The following is a 27,271-nucleotide window of genomic DNA, read 5'->3' as shown; positions in this document are numbered from 1 at the left end:
TCTGGAATCAATAAGATATACAGAGTAGAAGAAGAAGTTATCGTGGTAGAAAGAATAATAAACAGCTAGCTGAAGCTAGCACCAGGAGCAATTCTTGATGTTTTATTCATAGAGGAATAAGAACATTACAGCCGGGTGCATGTGCATTGCTTTCCTGGGGAACACATGGCACCAGAATGCACTATAGGACCCAGGCAAGCCGGCAGAGACAGTGTAATGGGCAAAGTTCTGACAGAAAAACCTTGGGTCCTGCCATCCATCTGGATGTTACTTTTGACATGGTATGTGAGAAAAAACAAGTTCGATCCATAAAGACCCCACCTCACCATTTTACAAGACATAAAGGATCTGTTGCTAACATCTTGGTGCAGATACCACAGCAAACCTTTAGGGGTCAGGGCTGTTTTGGCATTAAAAAGGACGACCAACATGATATTAGGCAGGTGATGATAATGTTATGCCTCATTGGGGTACATTTGGATGTCCCACCCTGACCATTCACATTTGTAATTTTACCAAAGAACTCACAAAAAAAGCAAATATTTGATTCTGTCCTAAAGTGACCCAAACATCATGTCTACAATCATCACTGTTAACATGACGTGAGCTTTGGGCTAACAACCGACACACCACACAGCTGTCTTCATTGGAACAGCCTACAGGCTGCAAGTCCAAAAGTGGTGCATCACAACAGTCCTTTAATTAGCCACAAGAGGTCAACAGTAGGAGGAATATCATATTCTGCATTAAGAAATATTCCTGCATTAGTGTGCACTTTTTCTCCATCTGCAGTGTTTAGAAGAAAATGCTAAATCAATCAGCTTTTAATTGAAAGAACTTAACAAATAACACAATCTTAATAGATTTGATAAACTTTAAATTAAGACAAATTTTGACACATTTATCTCCTGCCTGGTTGTTCAGTTGTTTTAATTAGTAGAATTATCTTCACACATTTTTGTCTGCATCTTATCTCCAGCCTAATTTCCCCCCCAGGAGATCATTTCAGTTTTATCTAACTTAATTAGTGAAATATGCTTTTCCTGCTGGACTCAGCAGTGCATCAGAAGGAACTAACAGCTCAGCAGTAAAATCTGAACTCTGCAGATTATTACAAAGCTGCCCCGTCCTCCTCTAGTGCCATACCCGACCTGCTCTCCCCTTCTTCTTCTTAAACTGGACACACGTGATCATAGATATCCTTTAAACTTTAAACTTCATCCCTCTAAACATCAGTCGACATCTGTCTTGGTGCGAGACTTGGACCCTCAGTCTCAGGGGACAAAAAACCCCCATCTTATTAAAAAAAAACTAACCTGCCTTCTCTTTCTTCCCATCCTCTCCATCTTCTTCCATTTCATCCTCTCCGTCAGGTAAACTTTGTGCACAACCCTACTCTGTCCTTCCCTTTGGGATTGTTTTACTGGCAGAAACTGCATTTAGGCTACAAGGCGCCAGAACTATTGAATGAAACTAATACAAATGAAACAAGCCTCCTGACTTTGCATAGCCAAAATTCTCCATTAAAACTAAAACTAATGAATCTCTGCTATTTAAATTAGACCATGCAATGACTAATCCCACATAATCTCCACCGAATCCAATACTGATTATGTTTTTGTAAACAGGTTAGAAATGCTGAATGGAGTGAGTCGACCTGACCTGACTGCTCAATAAAGCAATTACTGTGGCACACCTGTTTGACTATCACACACCAATGCTGCTAAACCTTTAGTACTTGTTTGCATGTTGACATTCTGCTTATGAGACACTTTCATTATGGTGAAAGACATTTTAAATCTAATTTTGTTCCAGTGTATCTAGACACTTTGACCGGATTGGTGAAAAATCGAAATGACTGGTGGTTTTACAAAGAAATGATGAAATGAAATGATACAAATGATGAGTCATCATTACTGGATCATAAGCAACCTTCTTTTATCTGACTCAGCAACACCGGAGTCTCAGGAGCGGTGGATGCTTTTTTTTTTTTTTACAAGGCTAAACTGTTAGAGGGAAACATCCAACTGATGTGCCACTTGTGTTCAGTGCTGTGTCCTCATATCCCATCACACTGATGCTCGAATTTGGTTTATGGAAAATAATTGTTTTGAGAAAGAAAGAACAAAAAAGCCCAGAAAACCTCATCTGGATATTCAATGTAGTTAAGTTAAGACAGGTTCAAATTGCTGGAACAAGAAAAAGACTAGTGCTGTCAGCGTTAATCTCGTTAAAATGACATTAATGCCATAACTGCATTAATGTGGCAAATCTCCGTTAGCGAGTTGGCGCTGATCGACCCGTGTGTGGGGCTGCCCACACACGGGTCATCTTTGAGAAGATGAGACTGTGCATGCCCAGACAGGAATGGTTATACGTCTACTAGATGGAGACATATAACACTAGATGTCTCTTGAAATACAGGTGACCTGCAACAATGTATCATGTGGAAGATTTCTCAAACTCTCCCACTGGCCTTACAATAATCTGCAGTGTAGGGTAACTGTGCTGCTAAAATTAATGTACCGAGACGTCCACTGTGATGGAAAATAAGCCAGAGAAATAGGAGACCTACAAACAGAGGGTAGACTACAGACTGCTTAGTTGTAGCCAGACATGTCTGTGTGCCTTCAGTCGCCTCCAGATCAAAGTCATCAGATCAATAATTCATTCAGTCATTTGCCACATCACAGTCTGTCTGACCCCACAGCTCCCGGTGAGAGTGTCTGAGTCACCAAAATATGAGTGTCGCCATGAAAGAAGCAGCAAGGGGGAAACGAGGCAGCAAGAAAATAATGGGGCTGTGGTTCCGGGTATTCGGTTACTCTCTGGCTTTATCTAATTCTCTTAGTTCAGGTTTGTGTGTTTTTGGTCCATTCTATTAAGAACTGTTGTAAATTCCCTTGGAGGTTGCATCAGGGACAGGATCCAGCCCAAAAATTCCAAATCAAACATGCATAGCCACCCACTGTGGTGACCAGCTTGTGACTTGGCAAAAAGTAGCTTCAGGTATCCCCAAGTATTCCACTGGAATCAATGACCCAGTCCAGAAAGGCAGCAGAACAACAGTACAAAGTGTACAGATAAGAATGTGTGTCCACTGAGCCTTTTGGCTATGCAGTAATGAGGCAGTTATTCAAAGGCTTGGGGGGGTTGAAACAAACTGTGCTTCTTGTGTGTTCAACATTATTTGGCAATCTGAGTTGGTTCTTAAAGGCATGGTGAGGGATACGATGTATCTAAATATGTCATACTTCCAGTCCTACTATGACACATCAAACACTAATATAGTTGAGATGTACAGTGGGGCAAAAAAGTATTTAGTCAGCCACCGATTGTGCAAGTTCCCCCACCTAAAATGATGACAGAGGTCAGTAATTTGCACCAGAGGTACACTTCAACTGTGAGAGACAGAATGTGAAAAAAAAAAAATCCATGAATCCACATGGTAGGATTTGTAAAGAATTTATTCGTAAATCAGGGTGGAAAATAAGTATTTGGTCAATAACAAAAATACAACTCAATACTTTGTAACATAACCTTTGTTGGCAATAACAGAGGTCAAACGTTTACTATAGGTCTTTACCAGGTTTGCACACACAGTAGCTGGTATTTTGGCCCATTCCTCCATGCAGATCTTCTCGAGAGCAGTGATGTTTTGGGGCTGTCGCCGAGCAACACGGACTTTCAACTCCCGCCACAGATTTTCTATGGGGTTGAGGTCTGGAGACTGGCTAGGCCACTCCAGGACTTTCAAATGCTTCTTACGGAGCCACTCCTTTGTTGCCCGGGCGGTGTGTTTTGGATCATTGTCATGTTGGAAGACCCAGCCTCGTTTCATCTTCAAAGTTCTCACTGATGGAAGGAGGTTTTGGCTCAAAATCTCACGATACATGGCCCCATTCATTCTGTCCTTAACACGGATCAGTCGTCCTGTCCCCTTGGCAGAAAAACAGCCCCATAGCATGATGTTTCCACCCCCATGCTTCACAGTAGGTATGGTGTTCTTGGGATGCAACTCAGTATTCTTCTTCCTCCACGACGAGTTGAGTTTATACCAAAAAGTTCTACTTTGGTTTCATCTGACCACATGACATTCTCCCAATCCTCTGCTGTATCATCCATGTGCTCTCTGGCAAACTTCAGACGGGCCTGGACATGCACTGGCTTCAGCAGCGGAACACGTCTGGCACTGCGGGATTTGATTCCCTGCCGTTGTAGTGTGTTACTGATGGTGACCTTTGTTACTTTGGTCCCAGCTCTCTGCAGGTCATTCACCAGGTCCCCCCGTGTGGTTCTGGGATCTTTGCTCACCGTTCTCATGATCATTTTGACCCCACGGGATGAGATCTTGCGTGGAGCCCCAGATGGAGGGAGATTATCAGTGGTCTTGTATGTCTTCCATTTTCTGATGATTGCTCCCACAGTTGATTTTTCACACCAAGCTGCTTGCCTATTGTAGATTCACTCTTCCCAGTCTGGTGCAGGTCTACAATACTTTTCCTGGTGTCCTTCGAAAGCTCTTTGGTCTTGGCCATGGCGGAGTTTGGAGTCTGACTGTTTGAGGCTGTGGACAGGTGTCTTTTATACAGATGATGAGTTCAAACAGGTGCCATTCATACAGGTAACGAGTGGGGGACAGAAAAGCTTCTTACAGAAGACGTTACAGGTCTGTGAGAGCCAGAGATTTTCCATGTTTGAGGTGACCAAATACTTATTTTCCACCCTAATTTACGAATAAATTCTTTACAAATCCTACCATGTGAATTCATGGATTTTTTTTTCACATTCTGTCTCTCACAGTTGAAGTGTACCTCTGGTGCAAATTACTGACCTCTGTCATCATTTTAAGTGGGGGGAACTTGCACAATCGGTGGCTGACTAAATACTTTTTTGCCACACTGTATCTAACTGAGAGCTAAAAGTGATCAAAGTTATCTCTTGTCTTTCCTTTCAGCCCCCACCTGGCTCAGTGGGAGTTGTTCTCTTTGAGGCTGATTCCATCTTCCACCTCCACTTTAAATTCAGCATGTGTACGCACTACATTTGTCAGCTCGCTTTTGTCAGCGCATAAGTGAAAAGACACAAAGGAAGCTTTAGAAGAAGGGAAGAAATGGGACAAGACAGACGGGCTGACAGGCAGATGCGGATGAGACGGGCCTTCAGCTGTGCTGCGATAAGTTTGCTCTTTTTATTTCTTTACATCTGGAGCTGCACTTGTTCCAGATTATGTATCAGGCCAGGCTGCTGCTTAGCATGGCCTTTAGCTCTGCACCGTGGGAACATCAAAGACATCCAGATGTCAATGCACAGCAAGACTCGAGTCAGAACATGAGCATGGTTTTCGCTGAGGTCTCTACTGCCTTCAAATGGATATGCAGACGTGTGTAAATGCTGAGAGAGAAGCAAGAAAAATGCCTCCTCGAGGAAGCTGAAAAAGTTTGATAGTGAGTGGTAGGCGTCTGGTTCAAATCCTCTGACCCAGTGGGAGACCACTGTCAGAGACTGTGAATACATGATACTAATGGGGAACCAAAGCTCAATGGACACAAAATGTTAAGAAAGCATAAAACTTCACGACGCTAATGCACCCACAGACATACACTAATGAACTCCATCTTTTTGGTTGATGCAGCTTGGTCTGCAAAGTTTAGTTAGTGAGAATCTTTTCTGGTGAACTCCTACTTGGCTCCAATCATTAATGTCGAAGTCAGAGGATTAATTGCTCAGCTTTGGAAGTCCTTTATTCCCTCTGCTCTTCTGGCAAACACAGTCATTAATTTCAGCACTGTGAGGAGCTGCCGTGACTGTTTGTTTATATGCGACCTACTAACTCCTCGTGTCTCTGTCAGCACTACTTTCACATTAAAGAAAACGACCTCAGCCAGTTCCTAACAAGCACACAGCACTTGGCACACACAGTTCTTTATATGTGGCTCATACACAAAGAGCCGGGGGAAATAAACATGAACAGAATCAATGTGTGTCCGTATGTGGAAGTGACTTTCATCATATCCAGTGTTTTTCTCATGTACTAAATGTTATTGTTGTTTATGTGTTTTATTTTCAAAGATAAAATGACCTGAACATATTTACTTTGTAGCCAGCATCAGTTGAAGGTCAGCTTGGTTACTTATTTATTGTGTTACAATAATGAACTTTCATATGGTCAATGTTTCAAATTATGAAATCAGTATCTGCGCAATCCCTGTGAGGCAAATACTTAAACTGGTCTCAAAGCTCCGCCTCACACAGTGTTTTCTCCTCTTGGCTATGTGAGATTTCAACAAGAGAAGCCATCTAAAATATGACCATAAGCCACAGGCTGTGTAAACCTTCTGCATGCGAGGAGGAGCCAATCAAAAAGTAGGCTTAAAGGAAGAGTAAAATGAGCTAAACAACTTGTTTTAGACAGAAGATGAACTCAGGGGCTGCAGAGTTAAACAGGGTTTATTTTGAACTGTGACTCATGACAAGCTGCAGTAGTAGAGTCAAAGAGTAAAAATAATAGCTGAAAATAATCAGAAAACATTACACCTATACTCACCAGATACTCTAACAGGTACACCTTTCTAGTAGGGGTGCAACGATACACAAAATTCACAGTTCGGTTCGATACTTTGGTGTCACGGTTCGATATTTTTTCGATACAAAAAAATGTTCATGCTTTTTTAATTTGTCATTTATTAAAATTATAAATATATATTTTAACATGACACGCTTACCTTCAGGGTCATGCTTCACATGAAGACCAAAATAGTTCCAAAGGCCAGATCTGAATGAGGGTGGGGGAGGTTCAATTTGCCATGTTGCAACGAGCTTAGCTTCTGTCTTGTTAGCTTGCGCTGCGCTCAGTGGATCTGCGCTCGACAGTGCAGCCTAGGCGGAGTAGTCGAACAAAGAGATCCACTGAGCTGTCAACACAGACAGCATCGTCAGAAGAAAAGTTGATAAGATAAATTAAAAATTTTGTATTGTTCGCTACATATGTGTACCGAACCGAAAGCACTGTATCGAACGGTTCAATATCGATACGAGTATCGTTGCACCCCTACTTTCTAGTATCAGGTAGGACCCCCTTTTGCCTTCAGAACTACATCAATTCTTTGTGGTACAGATTGGAAACAAATGTGAGAAATTCTGGTCCATAATGACATGAGTGCATCACACAGTTTCAGATTTGTCAGCTGCACATCTAAATATCCTTTTCCACCACATCCCAAAGATTCTCTATTGAGATCTGGTGACTGTGGAGGCCATTTGAGTACAGTGAACTTATTGTCGTGTTCAAGAAACCAATTTGAAATGATATGAAGCTTTGAGACCATCTTCCCTTTGCTGGTCATGAAGGGATGGACATGGTCAGCAACAACACTTAGGAAAGTTGCAGCATAGAAACAAAGCTAAATTGGTACAATCCCCCATAAAATAACACCATCATGACCAACCTGAACCACTGATATAAGACAGGATGTTGTTTAAGCAAAATTCTGACCCTACTATAAAAACAGGGAACATTTTTTTAATCTGTCAATTTCAAATTTCGACGAGCCTGTGAGGGGTTCTGGGTCAAGGTTCATCATGCTGAGAGAGGCTCTTGTGCATACCTTTATATTAATGAGTAGCTATTGGAGTTACTGTTGCCTTCCTATTTACTTGAAGCAGTCTGGCCATTCTCTTCTGGCCTCTGACCTCAACATAAGAGAAATACTCTCTTTAAACCCTTGATATGCTTGAGCAGATTAGCAGCAGACTGACAGTTTTTTTGTTTATTTGGCTTCCCGTCAGTCAAGAGCCTTGGACTACATTTCCCTAGAGCACTGCTTGGTTGGTTTGTCTAAGACATTTACTTCTCCTGTATGCGTCTACTATATTGAGCACTTGTTTCATCTCAGAAACATCCTCGGTTTGCCATGGAAAATTATAGACAGCAGAGATCATAGCATTCACACTCTTTCATATTGATTTGTTCTATGTTTGCTACAGTTACAGTTGTTGGTTGAGTTTTTATGTCAGAGGAGCAAAGCTGCGTAGCAGGTATCCGGGTTATCGAGTGTGCTGCTCTGCTCGTTATATATAAATACATTTCAGGTCATCTTGCTTTTGGACAAAAAGAAGATGAAAGTAACTGAGTAGCCATTTTTAAAGTTCTGACACCTTTTTATGCTCCAACACCGGCCATCCAACTTGGACATGAACAAACAGTATTAAAGTCTGTATTTTAACCTTATTGTACAGTAGGGCAAAAAGTATTTAGTCAGCCACCGATTGTGCAAGTTCCCCCACTTAAAATGATGACAGAGGTCAGTAATTTGCACCAGAGGTACACTTCAACTGTGAGAGACAGAATGTGAAAAAAAAATCCATGAATTCACATGGTAGGATTTGTAAAGAATTTATTCATAAATCAGGGTGGAAAATAAGTATTTGGTCACCTCAAACAAGGAAAATCTCTGGCTCTCACAGACCTGTAACGTCTTCTGTAAGAAGCTTTTCTGTCCCCCACTCGTTACCTGTATGAATGGCACCTGTTTGAACTCATCATCTGTATAAAAGACACCTGTCCACAGCCTCAAACAGTCAGACTCCAAACTCCGCCATGGCCAAGACCAAAGAGCTTTCGAAGGACACCAGGAAAAGTATTGTAGACCTGCACCAGACTGGGAAGAGTGAATCTACAATAGGCAAGCAGCTTGGTGTGAAAAAATCAACTGTGGGAGCAATCATCAGAAAATGGAAGACATACAAGACCACTGATAATCTCCCTCGATCTGGGGCTCCACGCAAGATCTCATCCCGTGGGGTCAAAATGATCATGAGAACGGTGAGCAAAGATCCCAGAACCACACGGGGGGACCTGGTGAATGACCTGCAGACAGCTGGGACCAAAGTAACAAAGGTCACCATCAGTAACACACTACAACGGCAGGGAATCAAATCCCGCAGTGCCAGACGTGTTCCGCTGCTGAAGCCAGTGCATGTCCAGGCCCGTCTGACGTTTGCCAGAGAGCACATGGATGATACAGCAGAGGATTGGGAGAATGTCATGTGGTCAGATGAAACCAAAGTAGAACTTTTTGGTATAAACTCAACTCGTCGTGTTTGGAGGAAGAAGAATACTGAGTTGCATCCCAAGAACACCATACCTACTGTGAAGCATGGGGGTGGAAACATCATGCTATGGGGCTGTTTTTCTGCCAAGGGGACAGGACGACTGATCCGTGTTAAGGACAGAATGAATGGGGCCATGTATCGTGAGATTTTGAGCCAAAACCTCCTTCCATCAGTGAGAACTTTGAAGATGAAACGAGGCTGGGTCTTCCAACATGACAATGATCCAAAACACACCGCCCGGGCAACAAAGGAGTGGCTCCGTAAGAAGCATTTGAAAGTCCTGGAGTGGCCTAGCCAGTCTCCAGACCTCAACCCCATAGAAAATCTGTGGCGGGAGTTGAAAGTCTGTGTTGCTCGGTGACAGCCCCAAAACATCACTGCTCTCGAGAAGATCTGCATGGAGGAATGGGCCAAAATACCAGCTACTGTGTGTGCAAACCTGGTAAAGACCTATAGTAAACGTTTGACCTCTGTTATTGCCAACAAAGGTTATGTTACAAAGTATTGAGTTGTATTTTTGTTATTGACCAAATACTTATTTTCCACCCTAATTTACGAATAAATTCTTTACAAATCCTACCATGTGGATTCATGGATTTTTTTTTCACATTCTGTCTCTCACAGTTGAAGTGTACCTCTGGTGCAAATTACTGACCTCTGTCATCATTTTAGGTGGGGGAACTTGCACAATCGGTGGCTGACTAAATACTTTTTTGCCCCACTGTAAGTTCAAAATCAATTTGCTGAAGCACAGAAGCAAAGTAATGAAAAACAGTCTCTGCTGTACCCCTTGAAGACTGCACAGTGCATGCCACGGCCAACCAAGGCCAGACAGTTTTGAGTTCCACTGCTTGTAGGTGTGTGCCATGCCTTGGTTGGCTAGCTCTGAACCTGCTACGCATTTGCTTTGTGTGTGTTGCCTTTGAGCGTGTCCCTGCTGGTGACAGCGTGAGTTGTGTACTGTGTATTGATTCGCTCCCTTTCTATCCCAGTAGTTAACCCCGGTTTCAAACAACACGCGCTTGTGACGGGGAAATCGATACAAGTCACCAAACCCTGCTGTGCTTGGTCAGACGGGTTGGCAACGTGGCCTCCGAATCACAGCGAAAATCCCAGCCAGACATTTTATCAGTGCTGAGAAGAGGGAGGAAATCACAGAGTTTGCGTGAGAGAGACAAGCTGCAACAAAGATAAAGATTTAAGACCGGACCCGACTTGAAGCATCTGTAGATACGAGAGTTAAACCTTTTCAACACAATCTACTGGCGAGTGAGTGTGGAGGCGAACCTCTTATATTACAACAGTATTGTATCTCAACCTCTCAAGGTCAAATATTTTCTACTTTTAAAGGAGTTTGGGACAAATTGAATTTTTTACTCTTCACTGGTAAGGAATGGTGCTTGCTATTACCCTTGAATGCAAATAGAGGCCTATCAATTCTAGATGTCTTCAGTCCAACACTACTTGCAGACGAGCAACCAGAAACAGACACTTCTTTCTTTCCAGAATTCAGCTGTCCTGTAAATTCATTACAGCAAAATCAATAACTAGTTACAAAGTAGAAATGAGTTTCACACTAAACTGAACCTGCACACACCCATCCTGTCTGCTTTGCCTCCGAATGTGATCTCCCTATAAATCCACAGAACAGATGGTTATATTAATAAAGATTTCATGAAAAGCAGACCCTCATAATAACACTTTGTCCTCCGCATGTACTTTAGCAGTAATTACTAACCTCTTTGTCAAGGTTAAAGGCTGTGGGCTGTACTTTATTCCTCCAAACACACAACATGTATCACTAATATAGAAAACAACAACAAGAGACTGTTTAGAATTACAGCGTGTCTGACATTTTGGAGAGGTCGGCGCAAAAGTGGGGATCAGGGGAATAAAGTTAAGGTCAAGTGTGTGAGAGAAATATAGATGAAATCAGATGGAAGTAGAAAAGACTATTTAGCCAAAGCCTGAGCAGAATAGCGAGGTTAGGAATAAAGACATGCAACTTAAGACATGCAAATGGCTAAACCATGAGTGTAAAATGCACTGTGCAATACTGGTAAAGGGATAGTTCATCCCCAAATCACATTAAGGTACACTCTTCATATCAAAATAATTTTAACAACAAACAGCACTACTGGCCAGCATATTTAATATTTGATAGAATATTTGACTTTGGGGTAACTTATTTTGTTAAACCACCAAAAGGGTTTACTAAAATGTAAATGTACGAACATACACTCAAGTGAAAACGCTTTTTACAGCACTCTGTGCAGATCTGTGATAACAAATATGTGCATACTTACTTCTTCCATTTGGAAAAAAAAGAGGCAATTTTGGTCATTTGCTGATCTGGCTTTTGCATGTTAACATATTGCCACATCCCAGCTAATTCAACCTGAGGTCAGACCGAGCAATCCTTAGAGAAACAAGAGAAACTGCGTAACCCCAAGAGCTACATGTCAGACTCCACAGGCCTCAATTAGTATGCTTAATGTCATTAGAAATTAGAAAATGTCAAAGTATGGCTGATTTGGAAGAGTTGCCAGGAGAAAGCCTCTTCTCTGTAAAAGCAAAACAAAACAGAAACATGACAGAATGGCTTCGGTTTGCAAAGCTGCATCTGAACAACCAAAAAAGTTATGGAACAATGTCCTTTGGAAAGACAAGTGGAGATGTTTATCTGTTATGTGCAGTGGCAGATTTGGTAAAAACCAAACATAGGATATAAGCACAAACACATCATGCCAACTGTCAAGCAAGGTAGTGGAGAGGTGACGATTTGGGCTTATTTTGGAGTCACAGGACCTGGGCACCTTACAGTCATTGAGTCCACCATGAACTCCTCTGTATACCAAAGTATTCTAGAGTCAAATGTGAGGCCATCTGTCCAACAGCTGAAGCTTGGAAAAGTTGGGTCACATAAAAGGACAGTTTACAATAGACTGACTGAAAATGAATAGAATCGAAGTGTTGCAATTGCCCAGTCAATGCCTGGACCTCAACCCAACTGAAATGCTGTGGCAGGACCTTAAGAGAGCTGTGCATAAATGAATGACCACAAATGTCAACTAAACTAATGTTGTAAAGAAGAGTGGGCAAAAATTCTTCCAAAACAGTGTGGCAGACCGATAAAGACACAGAGAACGATAAATTTCAAGTCAAGTTCTACAACCTACTGGATGATGATGAGGTGTATTTAATTTTTACATAGTCCTGCAGAGTCCTGTGGAAATTTAAACTTTTTCATTACTGGATAACTAAAGGTAACAAAACAGTTTTATCTAATTTAATCAATAAATTAGTTTTTTAGGGCAGTATGGTGGTGCCTCACATCAAGAAGGTCCTGAGTTTGACTCCACCATCTGACCAGCCTTTTTATGTCTGATATTCTCCCGGTGTTTCTGAGGGTTCTCTCTGGGTACTACAGCTTTGTCCCACAGTCCAAGACATGCAGTTAGTTGGGTTTGGTTAGTTGGTTTTCTCTATGTTAGCCCTGTGTCAGATTGGTGATCTGTCCAGGGTGTACACCGCCTCTTGCCTATGGTAGCTGGGATAGACTGTAGCCTGCTCGCGACTGTGATAAGGGTAAAAGGAAGAGATTGGATGGATCGAATCTGTTTTTTCAATTTTATAAAATAAAAATGACAAGGTTCTACCAGTGTGTTTTATTTTACCATCAAATCCAAAATTCAAAGTATTTAATTTACAACCACTGGCTACTGAAAAAAAAAGGAAAATATTTTGATTTGAGGATCTTTTTTGCCCCTTGTCTTCTGAACAGTCCTTTGAATTTAGCTTTGCTTGTATTTCACACAACTTGCCTACAGCACTGATGCACCCGTTCACTAACTGAGGGTATGGGAGGATGGTTAGATTTACAGACTGGAAGCTGTGTTTAAAGTAGTGTAGAATTTGTTTACCTGGTCACACATTAGTGAAATTATAATAATAATAATAATAATGGATTGGATTTATATAGCGCTTTTCAAGGCACCCAAAGCGCTTTACAATGCCACTATTCATTCACTCTCGCATTCAGACAAATCGACTGGGCAGATCAAGATGCTAAACTCAAGTTATTTTCACAACCTAATGATCTTGCCCTTAGTGTTTTTATATATAAACAGAAGAAAAAATACAACTTTTTATATAATCAACAATAAGAATTTGAGAAGTAGTGCAAACAGATAAAGTTGCCAAAAAAAAAGCTAGTTTTGTGTAATTCAAGTCACATAATGCTTGGCCTCCTGGAATACCTTGTCTAAGGCTTTCACATAATCTTCCTCTGTATAAGCCAAAGAATGTGAATGAGCCTGACACCGAGGTAATTTCGGTCTTGATGACCAGACACATTCTTTGATTAAAATGAATACCTGAATCATGAGGTAAGGTCATCTTTTTAAATCACCATAATATCAGTGCAGAGCTTTAACTGATGATTTATCACAACAGGTCTGAATTTGTCTTTGGTCGATATTAAGCGCCCTCTAATTATATTTAAATGACTGCATTATCTGACGGTGATTGCATCAAAAGCTGAAATGTGACTTAAACGTGTGTGTGGGGGTTTTTCTGGGCATTTCTGCTTTAATTACATAGCGACAATGGGGAGAGGGAGTAGAGATATAGTGAAGGAGACTATGAGACATTAGCAGCAGCAAATGTCTAGACAGCCGGGAATTCAATGAGGGACTGATCGCTGAAGGCATCTGCACCCCTGTGCCATGCGCTCAACCACTCGTGAAGATTTAAACTATTTAAATGAACACGTACAAAAGACAGCAGGGGAAAAGAGAGACACAACACAAGGAAAGAGGGATAAAAAAGACAATGTGAAGGATAAGGTTTCGATCAGAGGACATACACCACAGTGTTGCTGGTTTGATCTGACGCCTTAGCCGACTGTTCCAACAGTCAAAAGAAAAGCAAGCACTTCAAAGAAGTTTAAGAGTACACTATTGGGAATTCTTAGAGCTGGAATATTGGAAGTGCTTCTTTCTGTTGTGAATGGAAAATATCAATATGGAAATCCAAGCGTGCAACTTGCCCGAACTGTAGTTCTTCTGTTCACCAGTAGACGCAGGTCTTTGCTTCCATCAAACATGGTTGTTTTGCTACTACAATTCCCATCAAGTACCCTTTCTTTTTTAACATGCATGATTGCTGTTGAGGAGCATATTTCAAAATCTACCCAAGGTGAAGAATTATTGATTCTCTTTTTTAAAGCCATTGCTGCTTAACAGCTAATAGTATGTTATTTTTCTGCTGTGTTTTCAGTCTGTTTGGATCTGTCAAGTCGACGACAGATGGGACTAAGATACTTGTCTACAACTCTGGTCCTAAGGTATAACTTGCTGTTGTTTCGGGACCATCTAGGTTTAAACCTGCTTTTCCCTGTAACCGGGTATAAACCTTATGCCTAAACTGGAACTTGTCTATCAAGATCCACCGATTTATACAGCAGTATAGAGCTGATTGAGATGTCTGGGAATTGCAGAAGGCACGGGCATTTCTGTGAATCATAACCTAGTAGCTGGCTGGCACCTCTGCTTTCCACACTGAACAAACCGGTAAAGGTAGGCTATCGAAAAATCAACAGTTATATTATTGCTACTTATTGATTTATGTGGTGTCCCTCTGTTTCACCTTGGTCAGGACTCCTCACATCGCGTTTCTGACTGAAGGACGACCAGATCTACATTATTTACTCATTCGCCTATCAAGTGCTTCGTCTTTGTGATAACAGATTAGGCTGCTTGCCAGTATGCTCTTGTGCTGACTGTATAACTATTAGCTCCATTTGCTTATTTCAGTATTAGTGACTTTTTCTTTTGCTTCCATCTTCCGTAATTGTCTCAGCGCAGAAATTAAGAACGGTTCTATATGTCTAGAAATGTAATTTAGATCTTTTGGATCAATTTTAAGTCAAGCCAGAGAAAACCTATGCTGTTGACTAATTATAGCTGGCCTGCATATTCTTTACTGGTAACACTAGTTAGTTCTCATGTGCGACCACTTTGGCACGAATATCCAAACAAACTTTAGACAAACAGCAGATAGGATCTTTGTTATCTTTTAATACAAACACAATCAGATGGCAAGTGGCTGGCAGTTTACTGGTTTAATCCAATCTGACTAAAGCTCTTTGCAAAAAGATATTGAGCACTTAGAGATTTGGCTCACTTCCTCTTCAAATCTCTGCAAGGTCTACCTTTGCCAAGGATGACTGTCTGCGCTGATCTGAGCGAAGGGCTGTCCTGTTAAACTATGGCTACGGTACACAAAAATGAAAACTCTGTAGCTTTCCCCACGAAACAAAACGAATACTTTAATATTGACTCGTGCCTGGAGGCCGGTACACAGAGCTGGGTTAAAACAAACGGGACCGCTCTTGGCTGTCATCCGCGAGCCGCTGTTCTGGCACGCGGGAAGAGGTTTTGAATACCGGATGAATAAAAGAAACAAACAGCGTTCCTCGAGGTCCAACTAATCCCAGCTTTACATAAATTAAAAAGTGGGGAGATATGTGCGTGGACAGCTGAAAAGAGTGCAAACATGCTCTGACTACCAAGTTGACAAACAGTGAGAGACAAAAAAGAGGGTCAAGGATGGAGCAGTTCCAACAGTTTCTGTGTAGAAAACAAAGTTTGTACAGGTAGATAGAGATTTCTGTCTAAAAATAGTCTTTGATTAATTATGAACAGAGGAAGAAAGGACTTTCCCTTTCCAAAGTAACAAAGTCCCTCCAAAAGTTAGACCCAACTGTTCGTGCTTCATCGCAGGAAGAGTCGCTTTTCACTCCAGCTGTGACGAGAGCATGTCAGTCTCAGGTCTCTTTAGTCCCGAACACTTCTGTCTTGTTCCTGTCAGCGTGAATGATCGCTACTCCGTCCGTGTTGACAGAGTGAGCACTTGCCCCTGAACTAACCTTGAGGAGTTATTGTATATGTACATTTTCAAACAACTTCCATTTGCTAAGTGATTGATTTCCTGTTACACCCTGACAGCCCCATGACACCATCAGCGTACACGCAGAATCACAACTTCAATTTACCCAAAGGGGAAAACTTAAGAGTCTGAATCTGATGAGTGTGTCTGATAGATGGACGCCTGTGTGTCATGAAAAAACAGGAAACAAAAGGAAGCAAACAGGAGCAACAGATTCAGAGAAATAAGAGTATATGCATGTAGGGATGGGTATCGAAACCCAGTTCTTGTTGAGAACCGGTTCCCACTGTTTCAATCCTTGGAGTTGTTTGCCGTTTTTGCAAACGATTCCCTTATCGATTCCAGTCGCCCCGAATCACGTCACCACGTTGCGGAGCGTCATTTACCTGGCAGGAAACATGGTGCCTAAGCGGCTCAAACGGTCAAAAAGTTTGGTTATACTTTACGAGAACGGATGACAACAGGGCAACTTGCAATACTTGCAAAGTAGATATTTCATTTAAGGGAGGAAACGCTACGAATATGCAAAAGCATTTGCTCACAAAACACACGATGACCTTAAATGAATGTCGTGTTTTTAATTCCGCTCCGGACTCGTGAATCTCAACCCAGCAGCAGCGGTAACGTTTGCACGTCCTCTCCCGTTAATGCGGCAGGTAAATAATCAACTAACAGTGCATATTATGTTAGCGCGATCTGCCTTATTACAAAACCTGCCATTACTGTGCATTTAGGTGACCGTGATGAGACAGAGGGAGTCTGGCTCAGATGCTGGTAGTTCTCCCTGCAGTCTACCGTTAGCGTCTCCTTTCAGGCCAGGATAGACGAATGTCACCAAGCAGTGACTAAGTTTGTGGTAAAAGGCTTGAACCCATTTGCCACAGCAGATGCCCCGATTTTCGGTAAGTGAATGTGTTTAATTGTCGGCAGGGACATTACTGGATATTCTTGTGTAATTGCTACAGAATAATTTATGTTACACTTTGTTATTACTACAGGAGAATATTTATTTTATTATTTTACATTTACAATTTTTTCCCTGGGGACCCTGTGACACCCCATTGAAGAGCCGTAGGCTGTGGATCTCTTATCTCACTGTTGGGTTTGTAAAGCCATGTTACTCCTAAATTTCTATCTTGTTCAAAGAGAAGATATAAAACAAAGTTCTAAGCTGATCGACCTTAGTGTTCTCCTTTTTAAAAAAGAATCGACAAGAGAATTGATAAAGAATCGAATCGTTAAACAGAATCGAAAATGGAATCGGAATCGTGAAAATCTTATCAATACCCATCCCTATATGCATGAGTGTGCATACAGATTAGGCTCAAACTCTTGTTTTCCAAGGGTACGTGACCAACTCAGATTATTATTCTTAAGGCGAATTCAGCATGAACTAGAAGCAAATTATCTATAATCAAACTTTATTTGCTTACAGCTGATTTGTGATAACCTCTAGCTAACAAAATGTCCTGTTACCCTGTGTGAACTTGTTTTTTTGCCTCCTGTATGAGGATGATAAGTTTGACAAACCTAAAATTTAGAATGCTTGGCATGTTCTTGTTTGGTCTCCTCTCTGATGTCATGCTGTCGATGATTTTTGATTTATCATTCTGCTATTAATTTGTTTGTGCCCACATGTGTCCTTTTTTTAAAGGGACACTATTTTAATTAGGTTTCTTTTTACATTTGATGCTCTGGCCTTATTAATTGATTTAGACTGTTTTCTTGTGAGTTGTCCAGTTTTAGAGCCATCAGTTATCTGCCCTCTACATCTGGGACACCACTGTTAATCCCATCGGGATAGCACATGTCCCGATGGAAGACATCCCATCAGTTCAACTCTGACTGCACAGACATATTTCTGAGTTTGTGTTTCAAATTTATGAGCTGAATTCAAGTAGTTAGTGTGAATTTCATTAATATTTTATTTCTGGCCTTTTTTCTGCTTTATTGGACAGAGCAGTGAAGAGTGACAGGAAAGCGGAGGGAGAGAGAGGAAGAGGAAGATGTGCAAAGTAGAAGAAAGTGCAGTGGGTCGGACTCGAACCCGTGAATTTCTATGTAGAGGACAACAGATTTGCAACTTTTCACACTGCTGCAGCATCATTATGACCAAACTGCGCATAATGGTCAAATTAACCTCATTCTCATCTCTCAGACTGAAAGCAGACTTACTCAGTGTTTTTGCAGTTTTGATACCCAAAAGTTGCTTTGAGAATGGCAAGTCACTACGAATGATCGCAGGCCCTACTCTGGTCTTAAAGCCAACCATTTCAGAGGCAAAAGACCGTGGCAGCAGTGTTTTCTCCAGTGTGACTTAATATACTGACTTCGAATGCAGGACAAGGTTATGTTTTCCCATAGAAGCCTTATGTCCGTCTAAAAACAGCTGACACCATAGTTATCTTAAATTCACTTCAAGTTCAAGCTGAATGTGCCTTAGAGGACAGCTCATAACTTTAATCTGCCAACAACATCAGGTTAAAAAAAATATGATTGGTAAATTCACGTTAGCCTTGATTATGTAGTTGTGTACATCCAATATATGTCTCTCTCACACAGCAGTTTTGAGTAAGTGAACAAAACAAGCCACCATAGGATTCTCCGGATGGGGGGGTGGGGCAGGTTAAAGTGTTACACTGCTATTTCATCTCCCAGGCAGTCAGGAGTTCCCTGTCTGTTGAGAACATTAAGTAGCCTCACTGTCTCCTGATCTGTTCCCCATCCAAAAATCTCCATGTCTTCCTCGTCCTCATCCTCCCCTTCATCCTCATCCTCATCCTCATCCTCCCTGTCATCACTGTCGTCCGTGTTTGACTCGTACTCCGAGGCAATACCCGACTCGCGAAACCTTGCAAATTCCAGGCAGCCCAGAGATTTGACGTCGCAGGACAAAGACTTTACTGGACCCTCTGACGCTTCTGGACTTTTGATCTCTGGCCTGTTAATCTTGAGCGGATGAGGAGGCGAGGGGAGTCGAGGAGGTGGAGGCCCCGGGGGTCCCGGGAGGAAACGGAAACACTCCAGTTTGAGTAGACATTGGTCCCTACCTAGTGGGCTTCCCAGGGTCCCGTTGGATGATGAGAAGGCATTGCTGGTCCCGTCGCTGTTGCCAAATGTGTGCAGGTTGAGGGCTGACACCTCAGGCTTAGGTGTCGTGGGGTCACATATCACCGGAGGTACTGTAGACCGGAAGGTGATCTCCAACAAACTGTCCTGGGAACCCACTGGATGGAGGAGATAAAGCAAGGAGATTTCAGGTGAAGCAAAAGGTGGAAAGTGAAGAACAGAGATACATAAAATGTTTTCAACCACTTTTAAAAATGAGCCTTGATTGAAATGAATCTGCCATCACCTTTGCAGGCAGAAGATAAAATGTATGTGACGTACATATCTGTGAATTGTGGTGAATATAAGATTACAACTCCCAGCAAAATAAATCACTCTGTGACCAATAAATCAGTGCATGCTCGTACAGCATAAGCAGAGGAGAAAAAACAACATGTTTCAAAACATTTCATCATCATCACGACTGCTCAGTGAAACAGGTTTAGCAGGGTTCTTCACGGGCACACAGCACAGACCTGGAGCTGGAACAGTGAGAAAGAGATGCATTAAAGAAAGACGTCTTCAATACCAACCCAGAACAAACATGAAGGATGACTCACTCACTCCTTTGCAGAGGACAGTAGCAGTAGCTTGTTTGGGTTCACAGCAGTTGCAGTGTTCGAGTTTAAACAACTCCATCAATCAAACATCTACAAAAACTTCTCAGACTGCTTCTGCAGTATAATCTGCTTTAGATTATGCTACATATACTGTATGTTTGTTTGTTTTTTTTGGTTTGTTTTTTAGGGGATGTATTTTTTGTCACACACACAGACACACACGGAGGGTGTTTAAAAAGTCTTATTACAGTGGGATAAAGGACCTCTTGAACTGCTCAGCACATTGAGAGGAACTGTCTGCCACTGCTGCTCCTTTGCCCAGCCAGAAGGCTCTGAAGAGGATCACTTTTTTCATGGATTCAGCCAGGCGTTGGGATTATTCCTTAGAGATTTTGACCTATATTCACCTGATGGCATCACATATTTGCTGGAGAAGCTAACTTAGTGAGGACCTTCATTGACATAATGGTTTCCCATTAACCCTAACCATTAAAAACGAATGCCTAACCCTAACCCTAGGGTAACTAAACCTAACCATAACCTAATTGTAACCCTGACACTAAAACCACATTTTGAGCCTCAAAAAAGCCTTCAAACTTGTGAGGACCAGTGTGTGTGTCCTCACAAGTTACTGTTGGTTCTTACAAGCAGAGGTGGGACCAAGTCATTGTTTTGCAAGTCTCAAGTAAGTCTCAAGTCTTTATCCTCAAGTCTCAAGTCAAGTCTCAAGTAATGTCAGGCAAGTCAGAGTCGAGTCTCAAGTCACTGGTGTAAAAGTCCGAGTCAAGTCACAAGTCTGAAACTTTGAATTTCAAGTCCTTTCGAGTCTTTAAAAAAAACAAACGAAAAAAGAATGTTGCAGTTATGCTAAATGTAAATATTAGACCATGTAATTTTAAAATCTGTGTTTTTCTCAACACATACAAAATAGTGAACTTAGAAAATATACACAAATTGTGAAATTGCACCTCTTTAAAATGCAGCTCAATTAAACCTAGCTCCAAGAATAATTTTCACCGACAGTTCTGAGATAAGCTGCATGTTATTCTTGGATGCGGTTGTAGGACCAGCTTTAAAATCGCATGACAAAAATATCATACACATTAAAAAAAACTGTATCACCAACATAGCCTGGAAAACATTTGCTAGTTAGATGAAGTCAGCTATCTCATCTTAGCATATTTATATGCATATTTATAATTATACGGTTCTTGGAGTGAGTGCATACACTCATGAAGTTTAGTAACTTCAGGTCACTGCAACAAGCCCAGGTACAGTTTACCGACGGATGGGTACAGGACCTTGAAATGCACCGTGTAGAACGAAAGACCATCGTACGTATCATAAGTTTACCAGTCTCACAAATCGTCTTCATAAACACACATTCATTAACCGTTTATTAATAGGACCTTTGAGCTCAACGGTAATTAATTAGTAGTGGAAATAATTTCTGGTAGCATCACAGAAATGTAGCAGTGACAATAATATTGTATGCTGTAATCGTACTGGGCAATTAGTGATACAAAAAACCTGTTTTATCCTGTGAATAAAAGTATGTTTTTGTCAGTGTACCATAATAACAGAAGCGAAACACAATATTGTGTCAGGACAATTCACTATTTATGCACAATAAATAAAGGAGCATAGCGCGACAATTTCTGTTCAGCGTCAGACTTGCTTGTAACCTATATCACCAATTATGTTATGAAAATGACGCATTAACTACTACAGCAGACTGACCTTTGTGGAAATGCTTGGAGCAGACTAACCTGTGTCATGGTCCTGGGCCATGTGGGCCCAGTATTCTTAGTTTTCATGTATTTTTGTATTTTGTTCTTTATTTAGGCCATGCTTCCTGGGTTGATCTGTTACGTTGTTCCTTATGTGTTTTCCCTTCGTGACTCTTACCCCCTGTGTGCCCCTCTGTGTATTTATGAGCCCTCGTCTCTCTTTGTGCTTTATTCTATGTTTTCCCCAGCCCGTTATGTCTGCGTTCTCCCCGTGCTCTCTCTCCTCCTGTTTGAACCTCTGTGTACTTCCTGCTTTACTTTGCCCATCTCCCATCAGTGTTACGTTCACTCCTACCGTGTCTTGTTATGATTATCAGTGTCACCTGTGTTCCCCGTGTGCATCCACTTCCCCTGATCATCCCTCATGTGTATTTAGTCTCTGTGTTTCGTACAGTCTGTGTCGCGTCGTCTGTGTTCTCACCTCCATGTTTTCACGGTCAGTCCTTGCAGTGATCATCATAGTCTGAGTTTTCTTAGTTTGTCGCAGTATTAGTTTTCCCAGTTTAGTTATAGTCTAGTCACGCCATCCCTGCTTTGTTTGTGCACTTTGTCTTCAGCCATAATAAAGGCTCGCTTTCTGTTAAGTTCACTCCCGTCTACTCACTTGTGTATGCACCTGGGTCCATCACACACACCACCGCACGGCCTGTCTCTGCAGACCGTGACAACCTGTGAGCTGGAGTGTTCTAGGACGTTATATTTGATCTTTGAATGGCTGCAATCCAGTCGCCTCTTTGTTACTTCGGAAACATGTTCCCAGAATCCTTTGCGGTTCTACCCGTGAATGACGTCACATTTTCAATCTCTATATAATATGCATGTTAAATTTTATATTTGGGGTGAAATATCAAGTCTTTTCAAGTAAACCGGTTCAAGTCCAATTCAAGTCCCAAGTCATTGGTGTAAAAGTCCAAGTCAAGTCACAAGTCTTAGAACATTTTTTCAAGTCTAAAGTCATAAAATTAATGACTCGAGTCTGACTCGAGTCCAAGTCATGTGACTCGAGTCCACACCTCTGCTTACAAGTATAGTAGAATGCAGATTTCGGTCCTCACAAAGATAGCTAGACAGGAACACACACACACACACACACAGTCTCAACAGCAGATGAAATTGATGACTAAAATTGTGTGGTAGTGAGGGGGGAGACATGGAAAGGACATCTTATACTGGACACGTCTGCGTTTTAATGCTTTTGTGCGCCGTGTGTTGCTGGACGTCTGCTCTGCATGTCTGACAGTGATGTGTGTTGACCTAGAGTGTGATGTAGAATTACTAATGCCTTTTTTCTGCCTCCTTCATGCCTATTTTTCACTTTTTCTCGTCACTGTCATTGTACATTTGCTTGTTTGTCACGGCACCTTTGGTGTGACCGAACAGCTCTGTTCTGTGAGATATCTCACTCACAGCTCATTCAGCTGAGCTTTTTCCCATATCATTTGCTTGGTAGAGTTTCTCTTTGCCTTGGTTGTACAATTTTTTCCCACAGCAGGAACGTTGTTAGAGGCAAGGGACAGATGAATGTCTAAATGAAAGGAATTATTTGGCACCCAGTTTTCTGCCTGGGATATAATGTTATCTTGAAACAGAACAATTTACAACTGTAAACCTTGTATCGAAATGTAGATATAAAGGAGACACATCAGAGGACATGACTTGTTTTGACCAATCACCTAGTCAGCATGATCAAAGGACCTTTGACACTTTCCTCCAGTTTTCTCCAGTGAAATATGAGAAGAAAAGACAAGACATTCAGAAACATGTTTGTTTGTATTAGACTATGTCATTGACACTAAACTGGTCCACCTCTGCTTGCACTGGGTGTAAAATTGATTTGCTTTTAGTTTTTAACAGCGACTAATGCCACGTTCCAGTTATCTCTTGGATGCTGGAAATCAGGAGTAAGTTTGTGCGTTCTGGTAGGATAGCTGGAAATGTGAGGAAAAACAGGATTTGCTTCAGCTTTTGGAAAGGTAGAGCGATTTATGCATCACTAACAATACAACATAATGCATGTTTTTTGTGCTTAAGAACACCACAGCAGCACGTTCATGGACAGAGCCTGGTCAGTGCTCTGGATGTGGCTTATTTTGTGAGTCACAAGAGTGCATACACAACAGTGGCAGTACAGAATAAAAGATCTTTAGTAAATAAACATATACTGTTAATTTGAAATTCCTACGTTGCCTCGTTTTCGGGTTATCGAATTCACAAACTTGAGTTAACGCGCCAATATCCTATGAGCCTTTTACAGCTGAGGGGTAAAAATGAATCAACTATGGAGGTATTACAATTATTATTTATCATATAGATTACTACTGTGTTAATTTTATGTTTGTCTTTTAATCACAGTGGATCAGTGGCTAACACTGCTGCCTCACAGTTTACAGTTTTAGTGCCGTTTACCGCCACCATCTTGGACTGTTAACTCAGGATTGGTGGGGCTGCTCCGACTTTCTGAGTAAAGAATCAGAAGGAACCTTCCAGATCAAAATTCTAACTGGGAATAAGAAAATTCCCACTTCCAATACCTGAAAACGTAATATTTCCTTTACTTACTGGAAAAAATATATACTATATAAAAATAATATAAAACTATATAATAAATAATTTAGATCTATAGCCCACAAAATACATGAAATAATGTGCAAGTAAAATTGTGCATGGCCAGATAAATATAAACCCCCTCCAGCTAATGTCTTTAAAAGATCAAGTCTTTAAAAGAAAGCGGAAACAGACTAAAAGCAGGAACCTTTTACTTCCTTTTACTTCCTGGGAGTAAAAGTCTTTGACAGTTTTAATGAAAAACTGGTCATTTACCATTTTTTTCCTATTACATTCTATATGTATATTGCGTTTTATAACTATTGTTAAATACTTTAAGGTCTCTATATATTTTAGAATTATATTGAAACTTAAATATGCTTATTTTGTAGTATATGTTTGCAGTGTGTGCATGCTGATTATTCTCTATCAGTGAGAAACATCCAAAGCCTGTTAAAAATAATCAGTGAAACTTTATGAAAACGAAGACTTGAGCTCAAAGAACAACACAGCAGTCTGAAGCGTCAGCAATTAATGCATTAATAAGATACTATAATGCAAAGAACTATTTTCATGGACACATCTGAAGGATGAGTCTGCCTTGTTATAGTTAAAGAATTAAAGTTACATTTTGTGTAAGGGCCAAAACCGAATTGAAACCAAAAAGCTCCCTTGTGCTGTGTTTTTGCAGCCTATCATCTAGATCAGAGATGTCAAAGGCACTGCACATTATGTTCACACACTTACAGCCCATGTTAATGTTGAGTAGGTCAGACAAAGAAATGGTGCTCTAGTAAAACAGAAATCTGTTGCTACGGCTGTTTGGGCTTAAGCTCTGAGATATAATTGCCTAAATTTACAGAACAAGTTGAGGGAGCATCACATTTTCCAAAGCTGTCCGGTCAAACAGACTGAAGTCTCTGCCAGGCTGATTTTTGCCCTCGGGCCTTATGCTTGACACATCTTGCTTTAGGTGATGTGTCTTTTCCTCAAGCAAGAACTACAAACTACATCCCATTTCCTACTGACTGCCAGCAGAGGCTGATGCAGGTCACAATTTACACACTTGCCCGGTGCAACCTGTCTACTCTTGCCCTGTACATTCAGTAGATGTGTGAGCACTTTTATATCATCAGAACATCTCTATTTATCTAAAGTGTATTATACAGTATGCATGTCTATAGGTCCACTCACTGGAATTTGGTCCAGACATTTTGGTCTCCAGTTCCTGGATCTGTTTAACCAGCAGAGAGATGTGCTGCAGCAGGTCTTTGTTCTGGAGGAGCAGCTGGTGGACGCGAGCCTGGGCCTCCAGCCGAGCCGTGGCCTCTGCACTCAGCTGGTCCTTCAAGAGATGGACCTGCAACAGAAGATGTGAGGGGTCAAGAGTCTGTTGACAAGCAGGGAGAAAGGGATTCTCTGTAATGAGCGAGGCAAACCTAATCCAGCTCACAGAAACATTTTTTCCCAGGTTGCTCCTCTTATCTGAATTCCCCAAACAAAACAATGCACCTCATCCCAGTCTGTGTGAAGACCAAGGCCAAACTGTGCTGACCTTACCAACACACTTTTCTCATCTGAGAAATCAGCGGTGCATGCTGTTTGCCGCAAATATTTCTTTAATGGCAACAAGAAAATACAAAAAGTTCATTTACATGCTTTGAATGGGTCCGTGTTGCAGCTTTTCTGAAGCTAATGACGTGACTCAAGGTTGTTGTCATAGTAACGCATCTGCCTTTTTTTCCTTTTTCCTTTTTTTTTTTTAAATGTCTAAGCAGTTTTCCAGGAGCGAGAAAAGTAATGACAGTCAGAGGAAGAGGCTGAGAGATTTGACAAGCCAAAGAGAGCGAAACAAAATGTTGATGCATCTCTTTCCCCCAACACAGAAACCACTGAGTCTGAGCTCAACAAGAAAACTAGAATCAGTCAAACACCACGAGGGTAACAGCTTAAGAGACAGGGTGGACAGATTTCTATCAGCATCTGAATGTGCAGTCACTGCAAGTATCAAGCATGACATCTGGCTCTAAAACACTAGGCACACATGAAAAGAAGCCCGACTACATCTGAGACTGAATCCTTTTTTGTTTTGTGGTATATTTTGTCCTCATGTCACATACAAGTTCATTTTAATTACCCTGGAAAAGAGTGGACTCAAATTAAATATACTGCTTGAAAAACTTAAACGAACTCTGAAAACACATCAGATCTCAATATTGAAAATAAAATAAATCATGCTGCGTATCTACACTTATATCGAGTGTAAGGTGAATGAAAGGGCGACACATTGTTTGATGGAAACGAAAATGATCACCCTACAGATTCAAAGACAGGCATGAAAAGCGATAAAATGATGTGGCAGGTTAGTCCATTTTGCAGGTGGTCCGAAACATAACATCCCAGAGGTGTTCTATTGGATTTAGGTCAGGCAAGCATGTGTGGGCCAGTCAGTAGCATTAATACCTTCATCCTCCAGGAACTGCCTGCATACCCTCACCACATGAGGCTGATCATTGACATGAACCAGGAGGAACCCATGGCCCACTGCACCAGTGCACCAGTACCTAATGGCAGTCAGGGTGCCGCTGGCTAACCTGTAGAGGTCTCGATATCCCTCTGTGGATATGTCTTTCCAGACCATCACTGATCCACCACCAAAACATTCCTAATGAACGATGTTGCAGGCAGGGTAATGTTTTCCACGTTTTGTAGCTCTGGCAGTGCTCATCCTGTTCCTCTTGCACAAAAGGGCAGATACTGGTCCTGCTGATGCGTTAAGGATTTTCTACGGCCCTGTCCAGTTCTCCTAGGGTACCTGTTTGTCTCTTGGAATCTCCTCCGTGCTCCTGAGACTGTTAGGAGACACAGCAAACCGTCTAGCAATGACACATATTGATGTGCCATCCTGGAGGAGTTGCACAACCTCTGTAGGGTCCAGGTATTGCGTGATGCTCCCAGTAATGACACTAACCCTAGCCAAATGTAAAACTATAGAATTAGTCAAAACTAGTCAAAAAAGATGAGGAGGAAAAAAAACATCAGTGGCCGCCACCTTTAAAACCATTCCTGGTTCGAGGGTTGTCTCATTGTTGCTGCACATGTTGTTCATTTCATTAACACCAAAGCAGCTTGAGTGATTAACAACAATATCCCATAAGTTTAACTGACTCGTTTATGAATGTATAAATCTGCAAAACAATCGCC

At 41.4% G+C, this 27,271-nt stretch overlaps 1 protein-coding gene across 3 annotated transcripts in view; it reads right to left on the bottom strand.

Moving 5' to 3' along the window:
- LOC147309736 (carboxyl-terminal PDZ ligand of neuronal nitric oxide synthase protein-like) overlaps nt 1-27,271 on the bottom strand; it is a 253,409-nt gene that overhangs the window by 20,468 nt on the left and 205,670 nt on the right. For all 3 annotated transcript variants that reach the window (XM_086268915.1, XM_086268914.1, XM_086268916.1), the window contains exons 9-10: nt 25,262-25,427; nt 19,116-19,292 (exon numbers count right to left, since the gene is read on the bottom strand). In XM_086268915.1, coding sequence (XP_086125041.1) covers nt 19,116-19,292; nt 25,262-25,427 — 343 coding nt within the window. The remainder of the gene's footprint in view (nt 1-19,115; nt 19,293-25,261; nt 25,428-27,271) is intronic.

This window comes from Aulonocara sp. 'chitande type north' Nkhata Bay, linkage group LG17, assembly GCF_057382095.1.
Source record: "Aulonocara sp. 'chitande type north' Nkhata Bay isolate Kocher_YH1m ecotype deep benthic linkage group LG17, A_spYH_male_GT1.1, whole genome shotgun sequence".
NCBI classification, from domain to species: Eukaryota; Metazoa; Chordata; class Actinopteri; order Cichliformes; family Cichlidae; genus Aulonocara; species Aulonocara sp. 'chitande type north' Nkhata Bay.
This window is presented reverse-complemented; position numbering and strand designations above follow the sequence as displayed.